Source organism: Vulpes lagopus, chromosome 22 (genome assembly GCF_018345385.1).
Source record: "Vulpes lagopus strain Blue_001 chromosome 22, ASM1834538v1, whole genome shotgun sequence".
NCBI classification, from domain to species: Eukaryota; Metazoa; Chordata; class Mammalia; order Carnivora; family Canidae; genus Vulpes; species Vulpes lagopus.
The window spans coordinates 16225019-16249412 of NC_054845.1; the positions used below are offsets into that span (position 1 = coordinate 16225019).

Below are 24394 nucleotides of genomic sequence, written 5' to 3' on the forward strand. Positions count from 1 at the left end.
GGCCAGGCTGTCAGGGGCGGACAAGAAGGAGAGAAAACAGAAGCGGCTGGGATGCAGTCCTGCTTCTGGGTAGCCAAGGGCGAGCGTACCTCCCTCTCTCTCTTTTTTTTTTTTTTTGGTGCCCTTTTGAAAATAAGCAGAAAGTGATGTGGGTAGAAGGTTCTAACTCCTCCCAAGGAGAGGCTGCCAGGGGAGGCCAGTGTTTAGCAGGGCCCTCTAGGCGGGTGCCCCCGTGAAAACAAAGGCCTTTAGAACAGGGATCTGGAATCTCACCTCCTTGGCAGGCCTGCCACTAGGTGCCTGCAGGGTGGGACAGGAAATCTGTCCAGAGGGAGAGCAAACGTGCTGGCCGGGAGGAGGGGGGCCTGCGCTTCAGGACTGCAAACGCGCTGTGCTGGGGACCCTCGCTGACAGTCGGGACCTTGGATACATTAATTTCGGCAAAGGCAGAAGTAAGCCACGGTGACAGGGAGCCGGGGGTGGAGGAGAAAGGCACTTTGCCATCGGAGCACATCTGTTTTATAATAAGCAGGTCTATAATTCTCTTGTGAAAGATCATGTTCTGCTATCTTCTCTGAGGCTGGAAAATATAAAAACTGTATTTCACGAAGGGGAGGAAAAAGGAGGAGAGGATCAAATTTGTTTGCCTGTTTGCCAAGTGCTTGTTTGAGATTTTTTCCACCCTTTATCTTTCGTGTGCAGCATTCTCTGTAACTGGAGGGGGCGGGGGAGGAGTCAACCTGGTTTTCTAAGAATAAAAGGCACCCTAAGGTGTCCTTGTGAATGGGGTCTTGGCCTCTGGGGAAGTTTATATGCCCTTGGTTATGGCTGCTGTAGAATCAGAAAAGAAATGCATGCGCAGTGGTGCGCTGTGAAGTTGAAGCGAGTGGTCTGGGGCCCACGGAACCGGCAACAGGTTGTGCTGACTTCCGGCAGGCTGCGCGAAAGTCTGTCGGAAATGTCTTGCCTCTAAATGGACAGAGGTATCAAGAGTTAGGATCTGGGGGGAAGAGGTGTCAGGGAACATGGCCGTGGGGTTAAACGTATCGTGTACGGTGTGAGCCTCTGACTCTCCAGATCCTAACAGCAGCGAAACTACCAAACCAGGAAGGTGTTGGAGGCATCAGCTCAGTGGAAACAGGGTCGTCTCATATAGTCTGCTAAGAATGGTTTCAGTATCAATGTATCCTTGTGCTGTGGAGTTATGGTGGGAGGACCCGAGCCATGATTTCCAGCGCCGTCCCCCTGACACTTTGGTCACAACCACTGCTACGCTGGCTCCTACGAGGGCACTGCGGTGGGGGCCCCCTACTTGGTCAAGTGGCGAAGCAGTGCATTATATTTCCTATTCCTATGATACGATTTAGCACTTCCTGTTTCACTTTAAGGTGGCAATTATGTGTGTGTGTGTGTATATTTATTTAAACAATATTATTACACTGAATTCATTACTTATAAGTTTGGTATTTTCTTAATAGTCTAACGTGTTCTGACGTCCCATGTTACTTTGATTTTGTAAACAATTTAAAAAGCGTAGAAGTGGCAAAGTTGACAAATTAAGGGTCCAAATGAAAGTGCAGTGAAGAACAATGAGAAATAAAGTATTTAAAATAAATAAGTAGGAAATGCCTACACAAAATTCTGTGAAAAGACACCGAAGACCATCTCATAGAAGGTAAGCACTATACCCATAGGTCTACAAACCAATGTATTTAACCACAATCGCAGGAAATTTCCTCAGGCCAGCACTATTACAAAATCATAACTATTACCCATGAGACCCCGGGAAAACTCTTCGAAAGCTGTGTTTTCAACCAAATATGGAGGGGCGCCGTGTCATTGGGTAGCGCTGGGACTCGTACCAGCAAACAGCCGACAACGTGCAGGTATTGGTCGCAGAGGTCCCTTTTTTTTCCCCTCAGGAAAAAACCTGAGATCAACCTCAGAGCCAGAAGGAGCTCTCCTCATAAACCAGGGGTGCATGCTCTGCAGAGGGAGCTCAGTCGCCTCACTTCTGAGCCACTCGGCTCGGTTGAGGGGATCCCCACCTGTGTGGTAGAAACCGAGGTGCTGCCGTCAGGGACGCAGGGCCCCTTGGGCCATCCAGGCATCACTCCTGTGTCCGAAGATTTTCACATGAAACAAACGATGATGAGTGCTTGCCTCAGTGACTTCGTCCTCTGCAACGGCTAAAAATAAATAACACAAAAATAACCTGAAGTTCTGTGGTCCCGTAGGTAAGCTTCCTCCTGTGTCCTGTGTAACAAAACAGCCCCTGAGAGCAAAAAAAAAAAAAAAAAAAAAAAAAGTCTGACCTATAAAGCCTTGTGTGTAAACCACATTTTGCTTGGGAGCAAGCTGCTGAAATTCAGGGCTAAGTGTGATTTAGCTAATGGTAGTTGGGGTTTTTTTTTTTTTTTTTTTTTTGAGCCACAGTGGCTCCACTGACCGCGATTTACACAGAACATACATACGGGATGAACAGGTATGTGGGAATGTGTGTAAATATATATCTCTATCTAGCTGAACAGGAGACATACTCTTCTTCCAGAGGGATCTAACTGGCTAGCAAGGAAGCCACTGGGCTGCTGGATCAGCGAGAGGTCAGGCCCTGGCCTCAGGCTCCTGCTGAGTCAGGTGTTCTGGTAGGACAGCTCGAACATGTTGCAAGCCTCCTCCAGGCTCTCGTCCATGTTCAGCCTCCGCCAGAAAGATTTTTGCTTCTTCTGCAGCTCTCGGCGGACACATCTTGGGCAGGGGACGGACTTCTCTTTGCATTCGGCATGGAAAACGGCTCCACAGCTTTCACACCTGCAAAAGCCAACCACGGAGATGGTGAACGAGGCTGACGAGAGCAAGACAGAAAAGCCTCGGTGCAGCTCGGAGGACAACATGCGTCCCGGGGAGCCCTGCCACTGGGAAGAGCGATGACTCATAGAAAATGTGGGCTCTTGCCTTTTCCAAGATGCTCAAGGTTGAATTTTACTTGAAAAAAAAAAAAAAGAAAAAGTCCCCCCCCCCCCCCGATTGGAACTAGTTGGGGTGAGGCTTCTGGCTCACAGTAGAGAGGTGCCAACAGTCAACTAGCAACCACGTGATCACGGTGATGCTGGACAGAGCTCCAGAAACTGTGCATCAGTGTCCCTTCCTCTGGAAGGAGGCTGGGTAGCAAGCCTAGGGGTGGGAGCACGGGGATGGGGAACGGGAGTGACGGAGTGACGCGCTTCTCTCAACAGCAGCGCCACCCCAGCGTCAGCGCTGGGAAAAGGTTGCTTTCAGCCTCTGTAAACGTGGGAAAGGGGGGGGGGCCCTGGTACTCCTTGCCGCCTTTGACAGTTTGGAAAGATAAAATGACACATTTTCATTTTCTGAATCCTTGGGTCTACTGTCCTTCTGAGTTTTTTTTTTTTTTAAGTTACGAAAACCTTTGTAAGCCCACCTTTTAACACAAGTGGGAACGGTAAAGCATGAGAAAGTGGGGAAGAGAATAGTTTTTTTTTTTTTTAAGAGAATAGTTTTTTTTTCTTTTTTTTTTTTTAATTTTTATTTATTTATGATAGTCACAGAGAGACAGAGAGAGAGAGGCAAAGACATAGGCAGTGGGAGAAACAGGCTCCATGCACCAGGAGCCTGATGTGGAATTCGATCCCGGGTCTCCAGGATCGCGCCCTGGGCCAAAGGCAAGCGCCAAACCACTGTGCCACCCAGGGATCCAAGAGAATAGTTTTTAAAGAAAACACGCAGATACTGTAATTTATAGAGAGGAGGCATTCCAGGTGGATGACTAGTTTGTTGTCTGGCTTGGTGGAAGCCTGTGCATGAGGCCAGAAGGCTTGTTTTTACTGCAAAGTCTTTAATAATGAGTAAGTGACAAGCACGGCCATGGCTGCTCTGGGAGGTGGCTGGCCAGTGTGGATTAGGTTCCCATTCTGCCCAATGGGAGTGACAAGCAACTACTCCCTTATCTCAGGAGCCAGGGAATTGGGCCCGCATGGTTTCATTCAACCTGCAACCATCTATGGAGGGCCCAGCACTGGACTGGGCCCAAAGAGGACTGCAGGCTCAGCTTGTGCTTCTTTTGCTTTTCCTCTAGTGTCCTGGGCTTCAGTCCGGGGCATAGGCCGGTTCCCTAGCCTGCCACTGACTGAGCCCTGGCACCATTCAGGGTTCAGAAAGTTTGGTTCACGGAAGATCCTCCCTCCCACCCTTGTATCCAGGACAGGAGGCAGTGGTTTGGAGCAGAGAAGCTGGGCAAGGGAGGGGTAGGGTGGGGTGGGAGGGAAGGGGAGGCGGGCGTATTGAACAGCTGAGAGACCAAAAGACAGAAGTCCAGAGACTGTACCCGGCCGTCTCTGCCCAAGCTCAGCTCTCTGGGCAAGTAAAACATAGTGGTATTTAGGAAAGCAGGCACAGAGGGACATGGCCTGACTTCAAATCACTTTCTTGCTGTAGGACTGCTACAGACTGAATTGTGTCCCACCCCTCAATTGCCACCAAATCCCTATGTTGAACTCTACCCCCTTGTGACACTGTATTTGGAGATATGGTCTTTAGGAAGTGATTAAGGTTAAGTAGGTTCTTAAGGGTGGGTCCTGAGCTGACAGGTTAGTGTCCTTATAAGAGAACCAGAGAGCTTCTCGACTGTGTGTACCCAGAGGAAAGGCTGTGTGAGGAGCATAGCGAGAAGGTGGCCATCTGCAAGCCAGGAGGGGAGCTCTCACTGGAAACCAAGCCCTGCTGGATCTTGATCTGGGGACTCCCAGCTTCCAGAACCGTGAGAAATCAGTATCTATTGTTTGAACCCCCTAGTCTGTGGTATTTTGCAGGACAGCCTGAGCAGACTGTGACAGTGACCTGGAGCAAGTCTACTCCACCTCTCTGAGCTTCCATCACCTCATCTGCTACATGGAGTGTCCATCAACGTGTCCCTCATAAAGGTCTTATGAGGCTCAAAGGGAATAACAAATAAAACAGAGCTCCTGGCACAATAATACAGCCAAGACTGATCCTCCCAGGGTGAGCAGATGCCTCCTGCTGTCTTCTGACAACTCTTCCTGCAGCCTGACTGTACCAATGTCACATGGTGACCTGAGGACATCTTGATCAACCCCTCATGTCAGACATAAGACGACTGAGACTCTAAGAGGGGCAGTGATTGTCTCATGAGGACACTGAGTTGAAGACAGAGCTGAGACTAGAACCCAGGACTCCTGACAGCCTGGGCGTGGTGCCTCCTGAGGCCGGGTCATCTGAGTGAGGGGAATGTGCTGTCCTGGAGGCAAGCGCAAGCTTCCAGTCCGAAGACTCGTGCTCCAGTCACAACCCTTTTTTAGAGTTATCTGGGGCAAGTCATTGCCTTTTCTGGTGCTCTGGTCTCCTCATTTGTAAAGTGCTGCTCACAGTGACTTCCTTCCTACTCCTGGGGTTCTGTGGGACAAAAATGGGTGACCGTCTCTGGAAGAGCAGGTGTGTGATGCCATCTTTCATGATGACTCCACTACCTGCCTCGATGCTGCAGCCACAGGGGCCTGGACGGTCGAGGTGGGATCCTCTCTAGCATCTCCCGGCCCTTAGCCCCTCCCTCCTCTAGTGGGATGAAGGTTAGACTCAGGTCTCTGTGTGCCTCTGGTCTGGCTGGCTCCTCCCCGGGGCAGTGGCTTTGTCCTCACTGGATCACACTTCTGTACCCTCCTATCACTGAAGTGACACTAATGGTAGCCTTATCGAATACATTTCCTCCTTCCTGCCCCCCCCCCCCCCCCCCCCCCCGTGCCCTGCTGAGTTAGTGATTTATACACCAGGGATGTTGCCCTAGGGCAGCGATTGATAAGGAGAAAGCCATGGGGTTCCTTCAGAACCACTCCCTTATCTCTGCTGATACCGGCACCCCGCACCCTGCTTGGGTGAAGAGGCTGAGTGTTACTGGGTATTTCTGGTGCGACAAACACTCATGGGGTGACGGAGGGGCTGAGTACACCTGCTCTTTCTAGCCAAAGGTCAGTAACTGAAGAAAAAAAAAAAAGTCTGAGATAAAAAATTAATGATTTCAGAATGTACCCAAGTCCTATTTTCTAACCATTTGTAAGCCAGCAGTCATCTTTTGAACTTTATAATGGACAGACTGATCAATGACCTTCCCAAATTCAGACACTCCATTGTTAACTTTCCCCCTCATTTTTTTTTTTTTTAATGAAATGAATGTCAGGGAAAGGAAGGAGGAAGAAAAAACTATTTCTTACATAAACGTTACAGAGCTCTGTAAGAAAAATGTGCAAGAAAAATAAAGCATTTACATGAAAAAATGCAACCTATAGCCTCGCTCCTCTTTGAGAAACGGCTTTATTTAAAAGGATCTTTCACTTTAAAAGTGTTCACTGCCTCCTTAGTGTTTGCTGAATTTCCTGACTGTATTTAAAGTTTGATTTTACAAACAACTTTTCAGGAACACATCTTGTATATAAGGGAAATCTACCAGTGCAATCATCCATGTAGAAAATTGCAGCAGATAATGAAAGAGAAATGTCCTTCCATGTTCCCGAGTGATAAATCAAATGAAAGCCAGCCAGTTTCATCTTCATTTCTGAGCTCCCAGCTCCCAGCAATCAGCAGTTCCACTGCCTTTCGGTTGTTGCTGTGCATCTCCGAGAACAAAGAACCATGTCCTCCTTTCTAGTGTCACAGAGAATGCAACCACAGGGACACGTATTGCTACTGACCAAAGCCATCCCATGGGGTTTTCCTGAAAACATTCATTGCTTCACTGAATCCAGGGATCTTAGCCTGGGCACTACTGACATTTGGGGCCAGATAGTTCTCTGTTGTGGGGTGCTACCCCATGCATGCAAGATGATCACAACATCCCTGGCCTCTACCCATTGGATGCTGGGCACAGTCCCTCCCTCCAAGTTGTGACAACCAATGGTGTGTCTGGACACTGCCAAAAGTCCAGATGTGCCCTGGAAGGGGCTGGGAGATCATCCCAGTTGAAAACCACTGACATATAATCTACCTGGAGAAGGCATCCTAAAAGGAGTACCCAGGGGGCACTTAAACAGTGCCCTCTCCAGGTTGAATTTGCAAGTGTCAGCTGGCTTACACCAACCAATAAGGTCCAACATAGTGTTACTGATGCATTTCATTTTCACAGATGTATACTTTCAATACATCATTCGGTTAAAATAGCCGAAACTCGCTGGCATTACCCATTCTGTGGTTTTTAAAATTAATTTAGAACATCAGGTAAGAAGTCAATACCCATGACACAATTCTGTGCATTGCTACTAAGACCCTTAACTTTCTACCAATTCACTCTGATTTTTTAGTCTTCCTCAAAAGCCATCTTGGTGGTTGGCCCTCAGTTGCGCGTATTTGCTCTTTGGCCAAGAACATCTGGGCTGTTTTTCTGTGGTGGTCTTTGCTTCTTCATGTCCTGTGTAGGCCAACTAGCAAATCTAAACCAAAAACTTGTATTTGTTCCACAAAATAAATTGCTTTTATGTAACTGTGAAGCAGTTAGGTTTCAGCAACATCTACAATGAAATGAGACTAGAAAATATTAACGAGGCTGATTACTGCAGAGAGGAGGGCTCAACTAGAGTGAGGAGCATGGAGTTCTTGGCCCAGGTTGGCCCCATTGTCCCTGGGATCGTGGGTGAGTTACTTCATCCCTGAACCCCCCATTCTCCACAGAAGTATAAGTAAAAGGGGAGGCTGGATTATCTAAAGTTCCTTCCAACTTGCAGATTTTGTGCAGGGGTGAGGGGGCAGGGAAAAGCTACTCTGGGTTTTATCCTTCTCTTTCCACATTTTCTAGCCCAAGGTCTGTGGATGGGTGAGTGGGAATACCTTGCTGGCTGCTCCTTGGAATGTCTCAAACCGACGAACTAGGACTGAATGGGAGGATCCTTAAAGTGAAGAGTATTACTTTAAATTTTATTTATTTGCATTGATTAATCAAACCACGAAATAGCTTACAGACTAGTACATGCAGCTCTGGTTATCAGGAATTTGGCCAAAAGGAGCTGACTCTGCCTCTTTCTCAGAACATTTCAATAGTAAGGATTCCTTTCTAAGCATTTTCCCCAGCCCCTCATCAGCACCCTTTCTCCTCCCCGCCAAAAAAACCAGAATGGTTCAGTGTTGTTGACTTTTTATTTTGGGGGTGGTATGGGGACTGGCTAGAGGTGGCATCCTATGTGAAGAATTTTTTGTGTTTTAACCACTGGGACAGCCGCACAGGTGTGAACCCTATGCGTATTGGCACCCGTCTATACCACACGATGTGAGATGAGGAAAGGACTAGTTCTGTTTCTTTGGAAACTCCAGGGGGCAGTGCCGTGAACTGTCCACGTGTGTCGGGCAAGGTACGTGCTTGCCTATGTACCAGTCCCCTGGCTATGGCTGGCAGCGGGGGCAGAGCTCCGCCAGTCGGGGGCAACCTAGATCTCATTCTTTTAGTAAAGGCATCATTAAGTGAGACTACACTCTAGGAACAGTCTTTGACCTAACGATTACCTTACTGACCTTTGGCAGGTGACAGGGAGGTTCACACCCTAGAAATCTAATAGCCACAGGCACGGTGGTCTTATTTCCGCTCTCCAAACCAAGCAAATGGACCTGCTGCAAACAGACAGAACTACATATGTGCAGGGGCAAAGGTTTGCTTCTCAAATATTATGGCAAAGCGGCAAGAATTCCTGGCCGTAGACAGTTTCCTGTTCTGGAATGCTGATGATGTGAGACCAATTAGAGGCAGGCTCGATGGCTTTGTCTGTGTCTTCCAGATTCTAGCTGCACATATGCAGGTCACAGGAAGCTGCTAAAGGCCCCTGCCCCAAGTTGAGGTCACTGAAATGCTGCTGCTCTGTTCATGCTGGATTCTTCTCCTGCTGCATTTTTATTTTTGGCGCAGGCAATGACCTCAGATATTTCATTAGATTGAAATTCAGCCTTGAGTTTGGCTGGATCTCTGACAAGTGGAAGGACAGGCCTGCAGAGTAGGGCAGAGCTCTGGCTGATTTCCACTCTGCAGAGCCCACAGCGACTAGGGTGGGGTGCAGAAATAAGTGCATGCGAGCCGGCATGCGAGTGCGGTCGGGTGTATGGCTACTATGTAAGGCGCCCCACGGAGCCACTAGCTATTACTGGTTTTTCCAAGAAACCAAGATGATTATTGAAATCTCTTCGCTAAGGGAGGTAGTTATTGGGGCCTGGCTATTTTAATGTTTTGGGTTGGTGTTTTCTCCTGTTATTGTGTGAGTAAATGAATATAAGCCACTAACTTATAATTTGCTTGTATAGGAAGTCACATAGGTGTATGCCTGCGTACGTACGCATGTGCGATGTATGTATGTAGGTATGTATGCTGCTTAGAAGAACACACAGAACATGCTACTAAACATTTTAAGGTAAAATGAGTTAATTATGATACAGTTGAACAGATTTTTTCTTTTGTGGGGGAATAGGAGGGTTAAAATAAACGTTTCACACAATTCCAGTAACGTGCTGATGGCTGGGGACAGTCCAAGTTTCACAGCCTCTGCCTGGAGCACCACTTCCGGTGAAGCCTTGAGCCAGGATTACTAGAAATCCACACACGCTGCAGATGCCCTTCTCTTCTGCCTCAGGGGAAGCAAGGGGAATGGGGACGAAGAGAGCAAAGGGCCTAGAGATGTTGGATTACAGAACTGCTGTGGCTCCATGCAGAGTGAGGAATAGACTACATTTGGGATTATTCATCGTGGGTTTTTTTCTTCTTTTTTTGGCTGGGGGTGGGAGTGGGGCAAAATATATCCGTATGGTTTGACTGGAATTGTATGAGACTGGGAAAGGTCTAGCTCCTTTGGCCAGATGTCTGGCAGATTTAGGTGTATATGTGCTGGTGTATTCAGCTATTCCAATAGTTCTGAATGGTAAATGCAAATACAGGCAGATCAATATTGGACATTTAAATTAGGCAACATCTGTATAGCCTTCTCCCCTGTTTTTATAGAAATTATCCTTATAATACCTCTCTGAGCTAGGTATTATTTATTTTCCTCTTTCTTTCCTTTCTTTCTTTCTTTTTTATTTTTTTAATTTATTTTTTCTTTCTTTTTCTAGATTTTATTTTATTTATTATTTTTTTAAAGTCTTTTTTAGATTTTATTTATTTATTCATTAGAGACACACAGAGAGACAGAGATATAGGCAGAGGGAGAAGAGGCTGCATGCAGGGAGCCTGATGTGGGACTTGATCCGGGTACTCTGGGATCACGCCCTGAGCCAAAGGCAGACGCTCAACCGTTGAGCCACCCAGGCGTTCCTGCTTTCCCATTTCTAATAAGTAGTCACTCAGTATATGGATAAAATGAAATGAGGTAATAAAGTAACTGGTGGCTTCTCTGGTCCCCAAACTAGTAAGTGTGTGATCGACTCTGGCCTTGATTCTAGTCTTCTGACTTGAAGTCTGGCTCTCCTCCTGTTGCTAGCTAGTGGTCCTTTAAGTTATTTAGCACAGGCCCAAATATCTGCTAAGACTCAAATCATGGGAAGAACAGTTGGTATGCCCTGCAGCGATCTTTTTATTTACCTTTTAATCCTCAGAGTTAATTAAGGAAGAGTTTTTCCCTGATTGCAGACCACAAAGCCTTTGGCTTTGCACTTTTAGTTTGTAAACCAAGCTCAGTTAATAGCTTTGACAAAAGCTTTACTTAAAATCATGGCTTTGAAAGAGAATGTAAACAAGGGTTAATTAATTCATTTGTTAATTTTGCTATCCCATTGGGAATGGTAAATCACATTATCTTTAGTGCCAATGCTTAAATGCTTCTTGCTAATTTGTGGATGGTGATAGAACTTCTCAGTAATACTCTATGTATGTATATGAAATCTTAATAGGTTTGACCCAAGTGAAATAGTTATTTGAGGATAGAAAAAAACTAGTATTTCTGACACTTCTCAGGTTTTTTGTTGTTGTTGTTGTTTGTTTTTTAATGGTTCACCTTACAGTTAATATAATTGTCAATAAATGTCCATTTCTTCTTCGGGTACTTTAGGAAAAATCTTGTTTAATATTAGAAAAAGTAAGGAAACTGCAGGAAGATTTAAGAATTTTTCTATAATTTCCAGAAGAAGCTAGAATATATCATAGTTGTAGCCATTAGAGAACCATAAATAAGACCAGTGGCTTTCTATAAAAATTTAGTTCAATACACCTAAGAGTCCAAGAGATGTTTAGCTGTGTCTTACCACATCTAAGAGGTAGTGAATATAATAATATTTGGCTAATGTAGAGTTAAAAAAAAGCTTACACGTGGACTTCCAGTGATTCACCAGTCCACCTTTTTAATGTAAAACTGACAAATTAAACTGTCAAGGTGTTTGACGTAGGTCTGTCTCTCTCTCTCGTTTTGATGTAGGTCTCTTGAAAAGAAATAATAATTTATAAGGATGATACATATTCCTAAGACTCTGAATGGGATTTACTTCTATTTAACATATTACATACCAGATCCTCAAAGTACTAAGAGTCCTAATGGAGCCAAAATAAGACATTTTCAAGGATGGGTACATTAGAAAAATGCAAAACATTCAGAAGGAGAAAGACCTTCAAATCAAAGATCCAAAGTGTTTTGTCATTACTGTACACTGTTCCCCTAATTCGTCTCCTCTCACCAAGACAATTGTCTTAAATGAGATGATATCACGTAATTTTCTAATATTCAGTGTGTTCTAGGCCGTGGTTTTCAAAGTGTGGTCCCTGGACCAGCCAAACCAGCATCATCAGAGAATTTGTTAGAAATGAAAATTATTGGGTGCCACTCCAGACTTACTGCATCATAAATTCTAGGGTGGGACCTGGCAATCTGTGTTTGAACAAGCCCTCCAGAGAATTCTGATGAATATAACATTTTGAATACTGTTGCTCTAGGCCAGTTGTTTCCTAAAAGAGCAGGGCTGAAATATTAGACAGGACTGTTGTAAATATTTAGAACAAAAATATGGACTTTGCAAAATGAAAATGAGAAGTGGTATTAATGTTTTTATATTGGGATTTGCATTTCATATCTATTAATATTTTCTCATAGCTGCTAGGTAAGAACCTCATTTTACTTTCTTTAATTAGAAGTGATATTAAGCTGTTCAGATATTGGCCATTTACATATTTTTTCAGTCGGCTACTTCATGTCCTTTGCCCATTGTCTAATGACTTTTCCTTACTGAGTTTAAAAAAAATTTTATACTCAGGAAATGAATACTTTGTTAAATGTGTTAAAAATCTCTAAGTTTCCTGTTTGCACTTGTCTTTACGGAACTTTAAGCATTTACCTTTTTAAAAACATATTTAAAAGCATTTTGCTTCCATGGCTTCTAGGTTTGTGTCAAGCTAGAAAGACCTTCCCCACTTAAGATTATAAAAATATTCACTCATCTTTTCTTCTAGCACATTAGGGGTTTTATTTTTACACCAAAATATTTGATCCATCTGGAATTGATCTTGACATAGAGAGTATGGTAAAATCCGGAATTATTTTTCTTTCTCCAAATGGCTGTCTACTTCCCAGTTTCATTCCTTAAGGAATGTTCCATCTTTTGTTTTGTTAATTTGCTGTGCACCTTTGGCATGTACTAAATTCCCATATTACTTGAGTTTATTTTTGTACTTTCTGAAATCGTGTTCTGTTGATCTGTCTGTTCCTATGCCAGCACTGTACTGTGTAGTATATACTACATTTTTATATCTAACAAAAACAGTCTCCCTTCATGTAAACAACTTAGAGGTCAAATTCTATATTGAGTATGTTAGGAGAGTTTACTGCCACCCATCTTAATGTTAAATAAAAATTTTTTGAATTGTATATAATTAACTAATTTTAAAAACTTCTAGTATAATTTATAAGGTTTATCTAAAGTGAAATGCACCTGTGTAAACATCTCAGGTGGTCAAGGAGTAATTCTGGCTTTATATTTTTTTCATTTTTATATAGTGATAAAGGTATTGTATAAATTTGTTAAGACTGATTGTTTACATGTTTTTAGGAAACATAAAATTGTTTAGTAAGGTACACACTTTTAGTAGTTAAAATTATCCTATTTTGCATGAACTGTGGATGCATTATCTTGGAGAAATAGTTGCAATAATGCTTAAAGCATGGTATACATTATCATTGAACAAAGGAAGATGTGAAGAACAAAGCATGTTTTCGTAGTCCCTTTCATTCAGGGAAAACTGTTAGAACTTTTGTTTTTATTCTGCATATTAGTAAAAACTGGATAGAACTGATAATCATACTAACAGAAATAGTTATGCTCCCTATGTATACAAGCCATGAGCAGACGTGTAAGACCTCAAAGTCACTGAAAACTTTACGTCTTTCAACATGTGTATTCATAAGACAGGAACAGGGTAGAGAAGGCTAGATGCCAGTGTATCAGTAAAGGAAACTCTCAAAGGCAATAACACGCTTGCTCACTGGGGAAAGCCAATGGGAGGGAGCCTTTAGCTTAGGTCTGGGTAGCAAAGTGCTATGCTAACTAATAACTAAGCCTTTTCTTTCATTTCTCTGAGTGTGGCCAGGGCAAGCTCTCTAGACCTCCCAGGGAGAAAAACTGAAGTATGAAACGTTGGGGTAGGGTTAGGCAAGGTGGGGAGAAGGGTTACGTACTGCTCTTGGGTACTTTCTAAATATTAAGGTTCCCCTGATTAGGTTTCTCTCTTTTAAATAAGATACCTTAACTGCATTGTCAGGGAAGCGGAAGGGAGGACAAGTCATCTTTCTTGCTTGCTGCTTTGACATTCATTTCTATCCCGAGGTCCCTTGGCTGGTGCCTTTTTCAAGCACTGTATGAAAACTGTGTTACCTCAGGCCTCACTATCCCCTCCTCTACCCTGCCCTGCCATCCTGCTCCCACATCTTCCCCACTGCCAAGGAAAATTTTCTTATCTCTTTTTATTCTCAATTCTGAAATTTTTCTTTCAAATCGATGTAAGTTGCTTTCCAGCTAAGTCTTTTAATTTAAATTTCCTTTCTCTCCACCATCAAGGATTCTTTCTAGAAAAAAAGTGTTAACTCCTCTTAAAGAATGGCTTTTAGATACTTCAGCTTCCTACCTCTCAAGGCCAAACTAGATTTTTTTCAGTTGAAGTTAAGTCAGCTCAAGTTAGTGGCTTCCAATGTTTCCAATGCAGTCTTTGAATCAACCACTGGCTCATGACTTGCAAGGCAGTCTATTATGTTCTGGGTTTTATAAAAGGAAATTCCCGTATTTCTGTTTTTCACATGCTATCTTTTCCTGTTTTCTCATCAAAAGTTCATAAAATTCTTCCCATTATTTTTGTTAAGAACCCCTCCCCCCCAACCCTACCACCATTACCAGAAGTAAGTGAGACAAGTTAAGGGTATGTGGTATAGTCTTTTGCCCTCCTAAGGTTAGTTTGTGTGTTCCCTCAAATTTCAGGCTGATGCTGTGAGGACAAGGTGAGGCAGAAAGGGGACTGTATTGGAATTCAACAGCTGGCATCTCTCAGGAGCTATGGCTGTGGTATTGGGTGGGGATGCCAGCCTCCCTGGGGAGGGAAGAAGGGAAGGGGTATGTGTCAGGGGGTGAGAGTTACAGGCAGATGACTCTATGCAAGTTCTATGCTACATAGACATAATTGAGTCCAAGTGGTGACTGTGGTAGAGAATGAACATCAATAGAGATAGCCTTTTCTCTAGTTTAAATACTTTGAAAGCATCAGGAACTGAACAGATGATTATTAATGACAGCTACAGAGCCAATATTTCCTGATGCACCATCAAGTGGTTTAATATTCAGAATACTGAAGAGGTTTAATAAAGACATGATAATAGGAGATCCTTGGGTGGCTCAGCGGTTTGGTGCCTGCCTTCGGCCCAGGGCGTGATCCTGGAGTCCCAGGATTGAGTCCCACGTCGGCCTTCTGCATGGAGCCTGCTTCTCCCTCTGCCTATGTCTCTGCTTCTCTCTGTGTCTCTCATGAATGAATGAATGAATGAATGAATGAATATATAAATAAATCAATCTTAAAAAAATATATAAATTAGATGCTGAAATAAAAACAAAAAGAAAAGAAAGGGATTTTTATTTTTTTTAAAAGATTTTATTTATTCATGAGAAACACAGAGAGAGAGGCAGACACAGAGACAAAGGGAGAAGCAGGCTCCCGGCAAGGAGCCCGATGTGGGACTTTATCCCAGGACTCCAGGATCATGCCCTGAGCTGAAGGCAGACGCTCAACCACTGAGCCACCCAGGCGTCCCAAAAAAAGGATTTTTAAAAGATAAGTTTAACAAGATCTTGCTATCTGTATTCCGATAATTAGGCGAAAACAGTCTCACAATATCAAAAACACATGCTGACAAAACCAAGTTCCTATTGTACCTTTTGTAATTCTAAAGCATAAAATAGTTCATTTCAGAACATACTGCTCAGGCTGAAGAGTCAACATTTTTTGTATGGAAAGGTAAACACTCCTCTCTTCCCTATTGTGTATTCAGGTTACTTATTTACAGTGCCACAGGGAAAGAAAAAAACACACTCTAAAAAACGGCCAAAAAGATGTTTTGAAAATTAAAACTATCTGAGTAGCTTGGCAAAACTCAAGTTTTTGACATGAAAGTTTTCATTGGGCCAGAAAAATACATCTATGCCTAACATATGATAGAACGTTAGCTATCACTCAATAAAGTCATAGCTTGGTAATGTCTACATTTAAATATATAGTTTCCTTGAAATTCGTTTAAAAGTTATTTAAAATAAATGAAAATACATGGAAAAGCACAGATCTGAAAAACTAAAAATAAGCTCTTCATGAATTATTTGTTGAAAATTTACTATGTGCTGTTCTAAATGCAGAAAATTGAGCAGAGAGTAAAATAGAAAAAAGTCCATTTCCTCATGGAGCTGACATTATGTCAAAATGGTGGACTGAATCAAAAATTGAATTTATATCTTAATCCTTTCAGTAAATTGCATCAAAAATAGTCAACCTTGCTGAAAACATCATGACAAACTATCAAAAAAACTGGTACAAAATGATAAGCAAAGGAGCTGGATGAAGTAAAGTTCTATGTTCTTTGTTAATAAGAGCTTAAAACAGTGCTATATACCAGGTAGGCAAATCCAGAGGTGGGGTGGGGGATGGCTTGTCAAAGGTCACACAGCAAATCAGTGGACGAGTTAGGGATGACATCTAGACTTCTGTATTTCTACTCCAGTGATCTTTCTGTGGATTAGTCTGCCTCTAATTTTTAGATAGATCTTAATGATTTTAGAACCAATAAATTTTTTCTCCTGTTAAAGTAGCCATCAAAAAGTTTATGAACTTGGGATCCCTGGGTGGCGCAGCAGTTTAGCGCCTGCCTTTGGCCCAGGGCGCGATTCTGGAGACCCGGGATCGAATCCCACGTCGGGCTTCCGGTGCATGGAGCCTGCTTCTCCCTCTGCCTATGTCTCTGCCTCTCTCTCTCTCTGTCTCTCTCTCTGTGGCTATCATAAATAAAATTAAAAAAAAAATTAAAAAAAAAAGTTTATGAACTTGATTCTGATATGTGATAAAAAAGCTGGATATAAAACTATATATTCAACATACTGCCAATCTTATTAAAAAGTAAACATGCATACATACGTATGGAAAATTTTCTTTATACTCTCTGTGTACTTTTAAAATTTTCTCTAATGCAAATCAGTTAGACAGTTATGAGTTAAATAACGATGAACATTGTTGCCGCCAAACAACAAAAAATTAGGTTGTCTGAAATGCTTAGAGATAAGATGATAACACAGTATTAACCAGACACCTAACAAGAAGCCTGGTAAGAAATGTGTCTAGGTGGAGATGACAGCCATCTATTCAAGTGACCAAATGGCTTCAAAAAAACAATGGCAGCCTACCGGGGAGGACTACATTTATAAATGCACTGTATTTATAAAGTGGCTTAATGGCATAGAGGGTCAGGTCAGCCCTGTGAAACGAGGGTTTCACAGAGGTCTCGTCTGTGTTAGCAGACATTCTGAAACACTTTGACATGTGAATACAGGAGCCACCAGGCCAAGGTGAAATGTTATTTACCAAGTTACTCTTTGACCAAAGTTTAAAACTAACACTGTGTTAGAGATTTTTGTTTTTTGTTTTTTAATCAAGGAAAACCTTGACACAATGAATACATCGAAGAGCAGGCGGTCAGATAGCCTAAGAGCAGAATTGCATCTTGGTAAGTTGCCACTCTGCTTCTGCCACTGACAAACCCTTTGAGCACGTGGGGCTTCAGTTTTTCTACCCCCCAAGTGTCCAGATGTTCTCCACAGGCCTTTCCATCTCTGTTAATTTATGATTCCAGAACACAGGCAGGGGTCTTGTCCTCTATCATCAGTGTTAGAAGATGCGGAGAAAATTCCTCACTCTGCTCCTCGTCAATACCAGACAGAGGAAAGAACAGTAAGCAGATGGAAACTAAAGGTTCCTCAGCAAAGGTACCTAGGAAGAGGAGTTCCAAATTTCCTCTAGCTGTTTCAGGAATCCCACACCTCATCACAATATGCATTGAGTGGCTGCTTCCCAAGAAAAGCCACAGAAAGGAAATATCATTAAAAAAAAAGCATATACGCATTGGGGGGAGCTATTCCCTCCCTTAAGCCCAGCCTCGCCAAGGCTGTTGTCCTCTATTGTTGAACAGGATGTAACAGGACTGCCAAGCACAGCCCGCAAACCTGCTAATTAGGTGCGCTGACAGTGTTTGTTTTGGAACCATTTACCAACAAAGGAATGTGTCAGGCTGATTAGTGAGAAAGGGGTATGTAATGTATGTGTATTTGGGTCCAGATGAGGGAATAATCCAGGTATTCAGTCTGTTTGTGCAAGGACTGACAAAAACGAAGGCTGAACAAATAGGAAGCCACAAGGAAAGACCAGCTTCTGGGCAGCGCTTCTCTCTCGTTCTCCTCTGGAGTTTTGATCTATTCTCCAACCGCTGCCAAAATATTCCTGCCTAAACACGAACCTGTCTTTCAAGAAATGACAAACTATAACTGGCTTCTCAAAAAATGGAAAAGCCTTTGTAAGGTAGCTGGCAAATCTGGGGTTTGGTGATTTTCTAGGCAACTAAGGAAGTGACAACTTTGGGCAAAGCCATCTCCATGTTCATCCTCCAGGGACAAATCAAAGGAAGCAAGGGCCCACAACACACAGCTCTTAGCGGACTGCTCAAGCTGTGCTGAGAAAAACTGCATCTCAGTATCTTCTATAGCAAGAAGCAATTCTGTGCTTTATAATAAAGCAGTTGCTTTCTCTCTTTTAAACCTTTTTAAGGTTCGACTGCAATTAGCTCTTGGAAACTTTGTGTGTACATGAAGCTTCAGGAAGGGCAGAAAGTGCCAAGGCAAAGACCAAACTCCACGCCCCAACAAGTTGAGGTCCTCAGGGGCAGGGTTGTGTGGATTGCCATGAAATGTAAAATGACAAAGACCAATTCACAAGGGTGTTGGGAGGAGCCTCCATGTTCTTCAGTACAAACTGGGCCTTTCTGAAATTTGGCCAGATGGATGAAAGCAGTGGGGCTTGGGCTGAGTTCTCTGGGAGGCCTTCTTTTTTCTGTAAGTAACCTAACAAAATAGATTTCTTAAAATGAAAAAGACGAGAGGCCCTGTTAGAAACTCACTTGCTATGGCTTTTTCTATGAGGCCAGTGTTCATTCTCAACAGACATATGTAGGAAATGTTCTTGAAATGTGTACAAATTGGACATGGTGTCAGAGTATGTTAACTCAACTGCTAAGAGTTTAGTGTTGATAAGTTCAAGGTCCTGAGTGTAATCGTTATTTCTTGGAGGAGGGGAGGGAGTGATCAACTACTGTACACAAAGAAAAACTGTCAAGTTATGCTCAATCTGCTTCTCCAAACCCTAGTGCTTCAAACAACACAGACCCCTTTTAAAAGAGTAACTGCTGAGCTGAACTGCAAATGACCTCCCCCCTCAACAGGAAGAACACTTCCTTGAATGCATTCTCTGGGACAAGTAAATGTTGGGGACCTGGGCAGGCTGATGCTCACACTGCTGAAATACTTAAAACAGTAGGTCAGTTGCTTCAACTTTACAGATAAAGCTTACATATAAAGTAGTGCACTCAGACTTTCACTATGCTCCTCTGTCCTTGCAAATATTTCTCTGCCTCCCCCAGCTTTATGGAGATATAATTGACTTATAACATTGCATTAGTTTCAGGTATACGACATGATGAGTTCATATGTGTATATATTGCAAAATGATTACCCACAATGTTTAGTTAACATCCATCACCTAGTGTAGTTAAAAATTTTTTTCTTGTGATGAGAAATTTTAAGATCTACCACTCTCTTAGCAACTTTCAAATATATGATATAGTGCTGTTAGCTTTAGTCACCATGCTGTACATTATATCCCCAGAACTTATCTTATAACTGGAAGTTTTTATCTTTTGACCACTTTCACCCCCTGCATTTGGCAACCACCACCCACTCTGGTCTCTGTATCTATGAGTTTGGTTTTTTTAGATTTAACATGTAAGAGATCATAAAGAATCTTTCTCTATTTCAGATGGTTCAGGTATTTTAAGTTTTCTTAACTAACCAGTTTATTTAAAAAGCTTTGTTGGTGTTCTTAAGTGAATGCGCATGATATTCTGGGGAGAGCTGCACCAAATGATAACTATTTATGGAATGCGTACTATATGAAACACACACACCAAATTCAGTGTTAAGTATACCCTTCTTACAGTATACCCACATCTACATATAGCCAAAAATAAATAGGGGTCATAAGTCTCCCAAGTGCAATGTTTTGCATATTGGAAAACTTGTGGGGATGATTTGTATGTCACAAGAAAAAATCAACAAAACCAAATGGATCAGACTAAAAGGTTGGAACTGATTTATGAGAGTTGGTATATTTTGTAAGTCCCATGTTAAAATGCATGCTGAGTGTTTTTAAGATGAAGTATTCATGTTCATGTACTTGAGATCTGGAAGCATTTCAAGATTCAAGAATGGCATCTTCACACAAATTTGTGCAGCAGGATGGTCTCTTTAGCAGCATTATGTCTTTAATAACAAGAGAAGGTTAGTGATATGTAGAGATGTCAGAAAGAAAGCTAGATAGAAGGCAATTTAAGGATCTTAAAAAAAAATCTAAGCCTTGGGTCACTTTGTGCATATAGGTGACTTTTTTTTGCTTTTATATTCACTGTTTTCCCTTAAGCCTTAGAGTGTTATCGGTCCATTCTTCTGATTTGTAATTTGGAAGTTAGAGTTTTTATTTCTTCTTATTCTCAATCAAGGAGGTATGTTTGGTCATTTCTCTTTCTTTAGGATGTGGAATTTTATTGCTGTTTTAAGAGAATGTTTATCTCTCCTAAACTGTGCTTTCCTTTATCTAGAAGCGTAAATGTTGGATTAGGCTTAAGTTCTGGGATTCTGGATCTTACTATTGTATTTAAAATCTTACAATTTGGATTTTAGTGTTTTCCTACTTAGAAGTATGTAATTAATTTGTGTTGGAGAAGAAAGACTACCTCAAAGTAAAACAGTCAGCATTATCATCTGAATGGTGAGGGGGTAATAGTATATAGCACACTTAGCCTGAGTAAGGCGTCCTCAGCTTCCACAGGCCTCAGCTCCCACATGCGCCCCTGGGCCTCCTGACCTGCCTAGCAATGTGCAGAGGAGGGGGCTCCACTATAGTCTCTGCCCTCAGCCCCTCATCCCAGCTGCTCGGCGCTCTATCTCTCCCTCACCCTAACCTAACTCTGACCTACTGCTCCAAGTGTAAAAATCTTTACCATGGCACATATAGGGAGAATTCAAAATAACAGTTTGGGAGGAGGCTTCTTTAACAACAGAGGCACATAGTTTCTTCACATGTCTTTTAGGGGGTATACTGCAAAACTGGTTTGAAGACTATAGGTACAGAAGAAACAGTGATGGGTAATGGAAGAAGCATGGATTTTGGAGTCAGATGTACTTGGGTTCTAGTTTTGGCCTCATCTCTTGGGTAAAGTTCATTGCCTCCTCTGAACCTAGGCTTCCCCATTATTAAACGGAGGAGACAGTACCCCCTCAGAGGACTGGCCTAAAAATGAAATGATGAGCTATGTAAATTGCTGGCACCAGTATCAGTACATTATTAATGCCATTTCCCTACAATCTCAACACTTTCTCTATATCTGTCAGAGATGGCGTTCTAAAAATTAACACTAGGGCTATATTTTTAAATTACATATTCAGGAAGCTTCCTCCTGCATAACAATTAATTCAATAAGGAAAAAGTCTGAAGAGCTGATCAGTGTTTGACATATGGTCATTATCAAATAAGTGTGTTAAAACCAAGTATATTCTGATACTGAAGTACCTAAGTCAGTGCTTTAGAGTTCAACATGGAGCTCTCTAACAGTTTAGAAATTGTGAACTGCTTTTTCACCTACAGTGTCCATAACTCCTATGGATGATGCCCCTTCCTAGTGCTCTGGGACTACCCGCTAGACTGTGGCTCCTCTAACACTTCAGCATAACTGCCTAATGGCTCAGTGTCTCTTACTAGAGACTGAACAAATTGTGAGCAGGAGCATGCCATGTTCACTGTGTGTCTCCAGAGCCTAGCCCCGTGCACAAACACAGTATGCTCAATAAATAAATAATAAATCAGTATGCTCACTTATTCAAAGGATGGATAGTTCTGATACTTGTGGAATGCTTTATTACTGAGTTGTAATTATGCTGTTCAAATGATGTTCGAATCTGAAGGGATATTAAGTATATATCTGAGGACACAGAGGTGTGGACTTTAGCAAGGTGGTCAAGGATACATGGTGATGAATTCACTGAATATATCATACCTAAGCTTTTGACTTACATTTTTTTTTTTTTTTAAGATTTTTACTTATTCATGAGAGACACAGAGAGAGACAGAGATATAGGCAGAGGGAGAAGCAGGTTCCTTACGGGGAGCCTGATGTGGGACTTGATCCCAGGGCCCTGGGATCATGACCAAAGGCAGACGCTGAGCCACCCAGGCATCCCAATTACTTACAGATTTTTAAATATGTCTTATGGAAAATTTCAAACATACTCAAAAGTAGAGAGAATAGTGTAATAAACCCCTGTGTACCTATCACCTTGCTTCAACAATTATCTTTCATTTATATCTATTACCTGTCTCCCACTGTCAGATTATTATTTTTTGCAACATGAGATTATTTCACAAATCTCACAAAATCACATTACTTTACCCATCAAGATTTCAGTTACATGTAAATTTAAAAAATTACCCCACTATTTAAATTTATTTTTATTAATCACATTTAATTATTCAGCACATCTTTAGCTAATATTCCTTCCTGCTGGGTAAAGGGCACCCTGAACCTACAGACGTGCTAATGTGATCATTCTTATAAGAACCTGGCACCTCTGCCCATGGCCACAGCTATTTAGAGCAGTGATTCTTCTGGCTGTGATGCAGAATCACATGGTAAGCCTTTGAAGATAGATTCTTAGAGTTAAAAAAAAAAAACAAAAAAACCAACAAGTCTCACGGGAGATTCTGATGTGTAGTCAGAGGGAAGCATCCTTCCCTTGTCATGGGATGAGTCCTGGGATTGAGGGCTTTAAAAAATGTGTGTGCGACCTAGTGCCCTGATGTTGGTTTCTAATATTATATTCTCAAATAAAAGCAACCTGGGCTCTTTGGAGAAATGGCTACTTCTAGGATTAGGACAAGAAATATATATGATGTGTCTAGAACATCTGGTACCACAAGAATGTATGGAAATGATCAAAACCAAAACCCCACAATGATATGAGTATGTCAAAAATGATGCAGGAGCCAGTTGCAAGAGCTGGAGGGCAGAAATTCGAACAGTTTGGGCAACAAAATAATCTTGGATTATAACCCAAAAATTAAAACAAATATGCACCTGCTCATGCTGATGTGAATAGATAATTTAAAAAAATAAATAGGAAGAAGAGACAAATCACTCAAGCAGAATTCCAAATAATTTTGTATAAACTCCACTCCCAAGGGAAGTGGAGTATAATTAAGTGTAGGATAATATGGAAAAGGTGGGGGGAGAAGAGTATCTCCAGTGGAGAAACCTGACACAAACACTGCAGTGGTAAGTCATGTTGTTAGTATGTACCCTTGGTCTGATGTGATGAGAATGGCACTTTATGCCTGTGGTCTTCCTCCCCAAACTCATAAAACACAGTCTAATCGTAAGAAAAACATCAAGTCTATCCTCACAGAGGGGTTCTACAAAATACTCCTCAAAACTATCAATGTCCTAAAAACCAAAGTCTAAGAAAAGTCATAGCCAAGAGGAGATGTTACAACTACATGTAATATGGTATCCTGGAACAGAAAAGAAAATTAGGTAAAAACTAAGGAAATTAAAAAACAAAACAAAACAAAACAAAAAAACCCAAGGAAATTTGAAAAAGCTATGGACTTTTGTCCATAATGTATCAATACTGGCTCATGAATTGTAACAAATATACCATTTTAATATAAGATGTTAATAGGGGAAACTGGGTGTGGGGTATATGCGAATTTTCTGTACCATCTTTGTAAATTGTCTGTAAATCTGAAATTGTCCTAATATAGTTTATTCACATTGATTAGTTTTGGTATTTGAGTCAACTGTTCAGCTGGATGCATTGTGGTTGTTTTTTTTTTTTTTTTAAATTTTTTTTAGGACAGTTTTAGATTGACAGAAAAATTAAGCCCAGTTTTCCCTATTATCAACATCTTGCATTTGTGTGGTAAATTGATTATAATGAATGAACCAATATTGATACATTATTAATTAGAGTCAACAGTCTTTTTTTTTTTTTTTTTAAGATTTTATTTATTTATTCATGAGAGACACAGAGAAAGAGAGAGGCAGAGACACAGGCAGAGGGAGAAGCAGGCTCCATGCAGGAAGCCTGACGTGGGACTTGATCCCGGGTCTCCAGGCTCATGCCCTGGGCTGAAGGTGGCTCTAAATTGCTGAGCCACGCGGGCTGCCCAGAGTCAACAGTCTAAATTAAGGTTCTCTCCATGTTGCACAGCTATGTGAGTTTTGACAAATGTTATAGTGGGCATATATATATACACACAGATATATATACACATACAGAATAATTTTACTACCCTAAAAAACCTCCTGTGCATTACCTGGTCATCTTTCCTTACGTATTCTCAAGCCCCTGGTAATCACTGATTTCATTTTATTTTTCACTGTTTCTGCAGTTTTGCTCCTTTCAGAATGTTATATAGTTGGACTTATACAGTATGTAGCCTTTACAGACTGCTTCTTTCATTCTGTAATATGCATTTAAAGTTCCTCCATGTCCTTTTTTGGCTTTATAGCTCATTTCTTTTATC

At 41.9% G+C, this 24394-nt stretch overlaps 1 protein-coding gene across 3 annotated transcripts in view; it reads right to left on the reverse strand.

The window, feature by feature from the left end:
* Positions 1–1691: 1691 nt before the first annotated feature.
* PLEKHM3 (pleckstrin homology domain containing M3) overlaps positions 1692–24394 on the reverse strand; it is a 174121-nt gene continuing 151418 nt past the window's right edge. For 2 of the 3 annotated variants that reach the window (XM_041737121.1, XM_041737120.1), the window contains exon 8: positions 1692–2811. In XM_041737121.1, coding sequence (XP_041593055.1) covers positions 2634–2811 — 178 coding nt within the window. In that variant the 3' untranslated portion in view covers positions 1692–2633. The remainder of the gene's footprint in view (positions 2812–24394) is intronic. The other variant, XR_005985002.1, reaches the window with a different exon arrangement.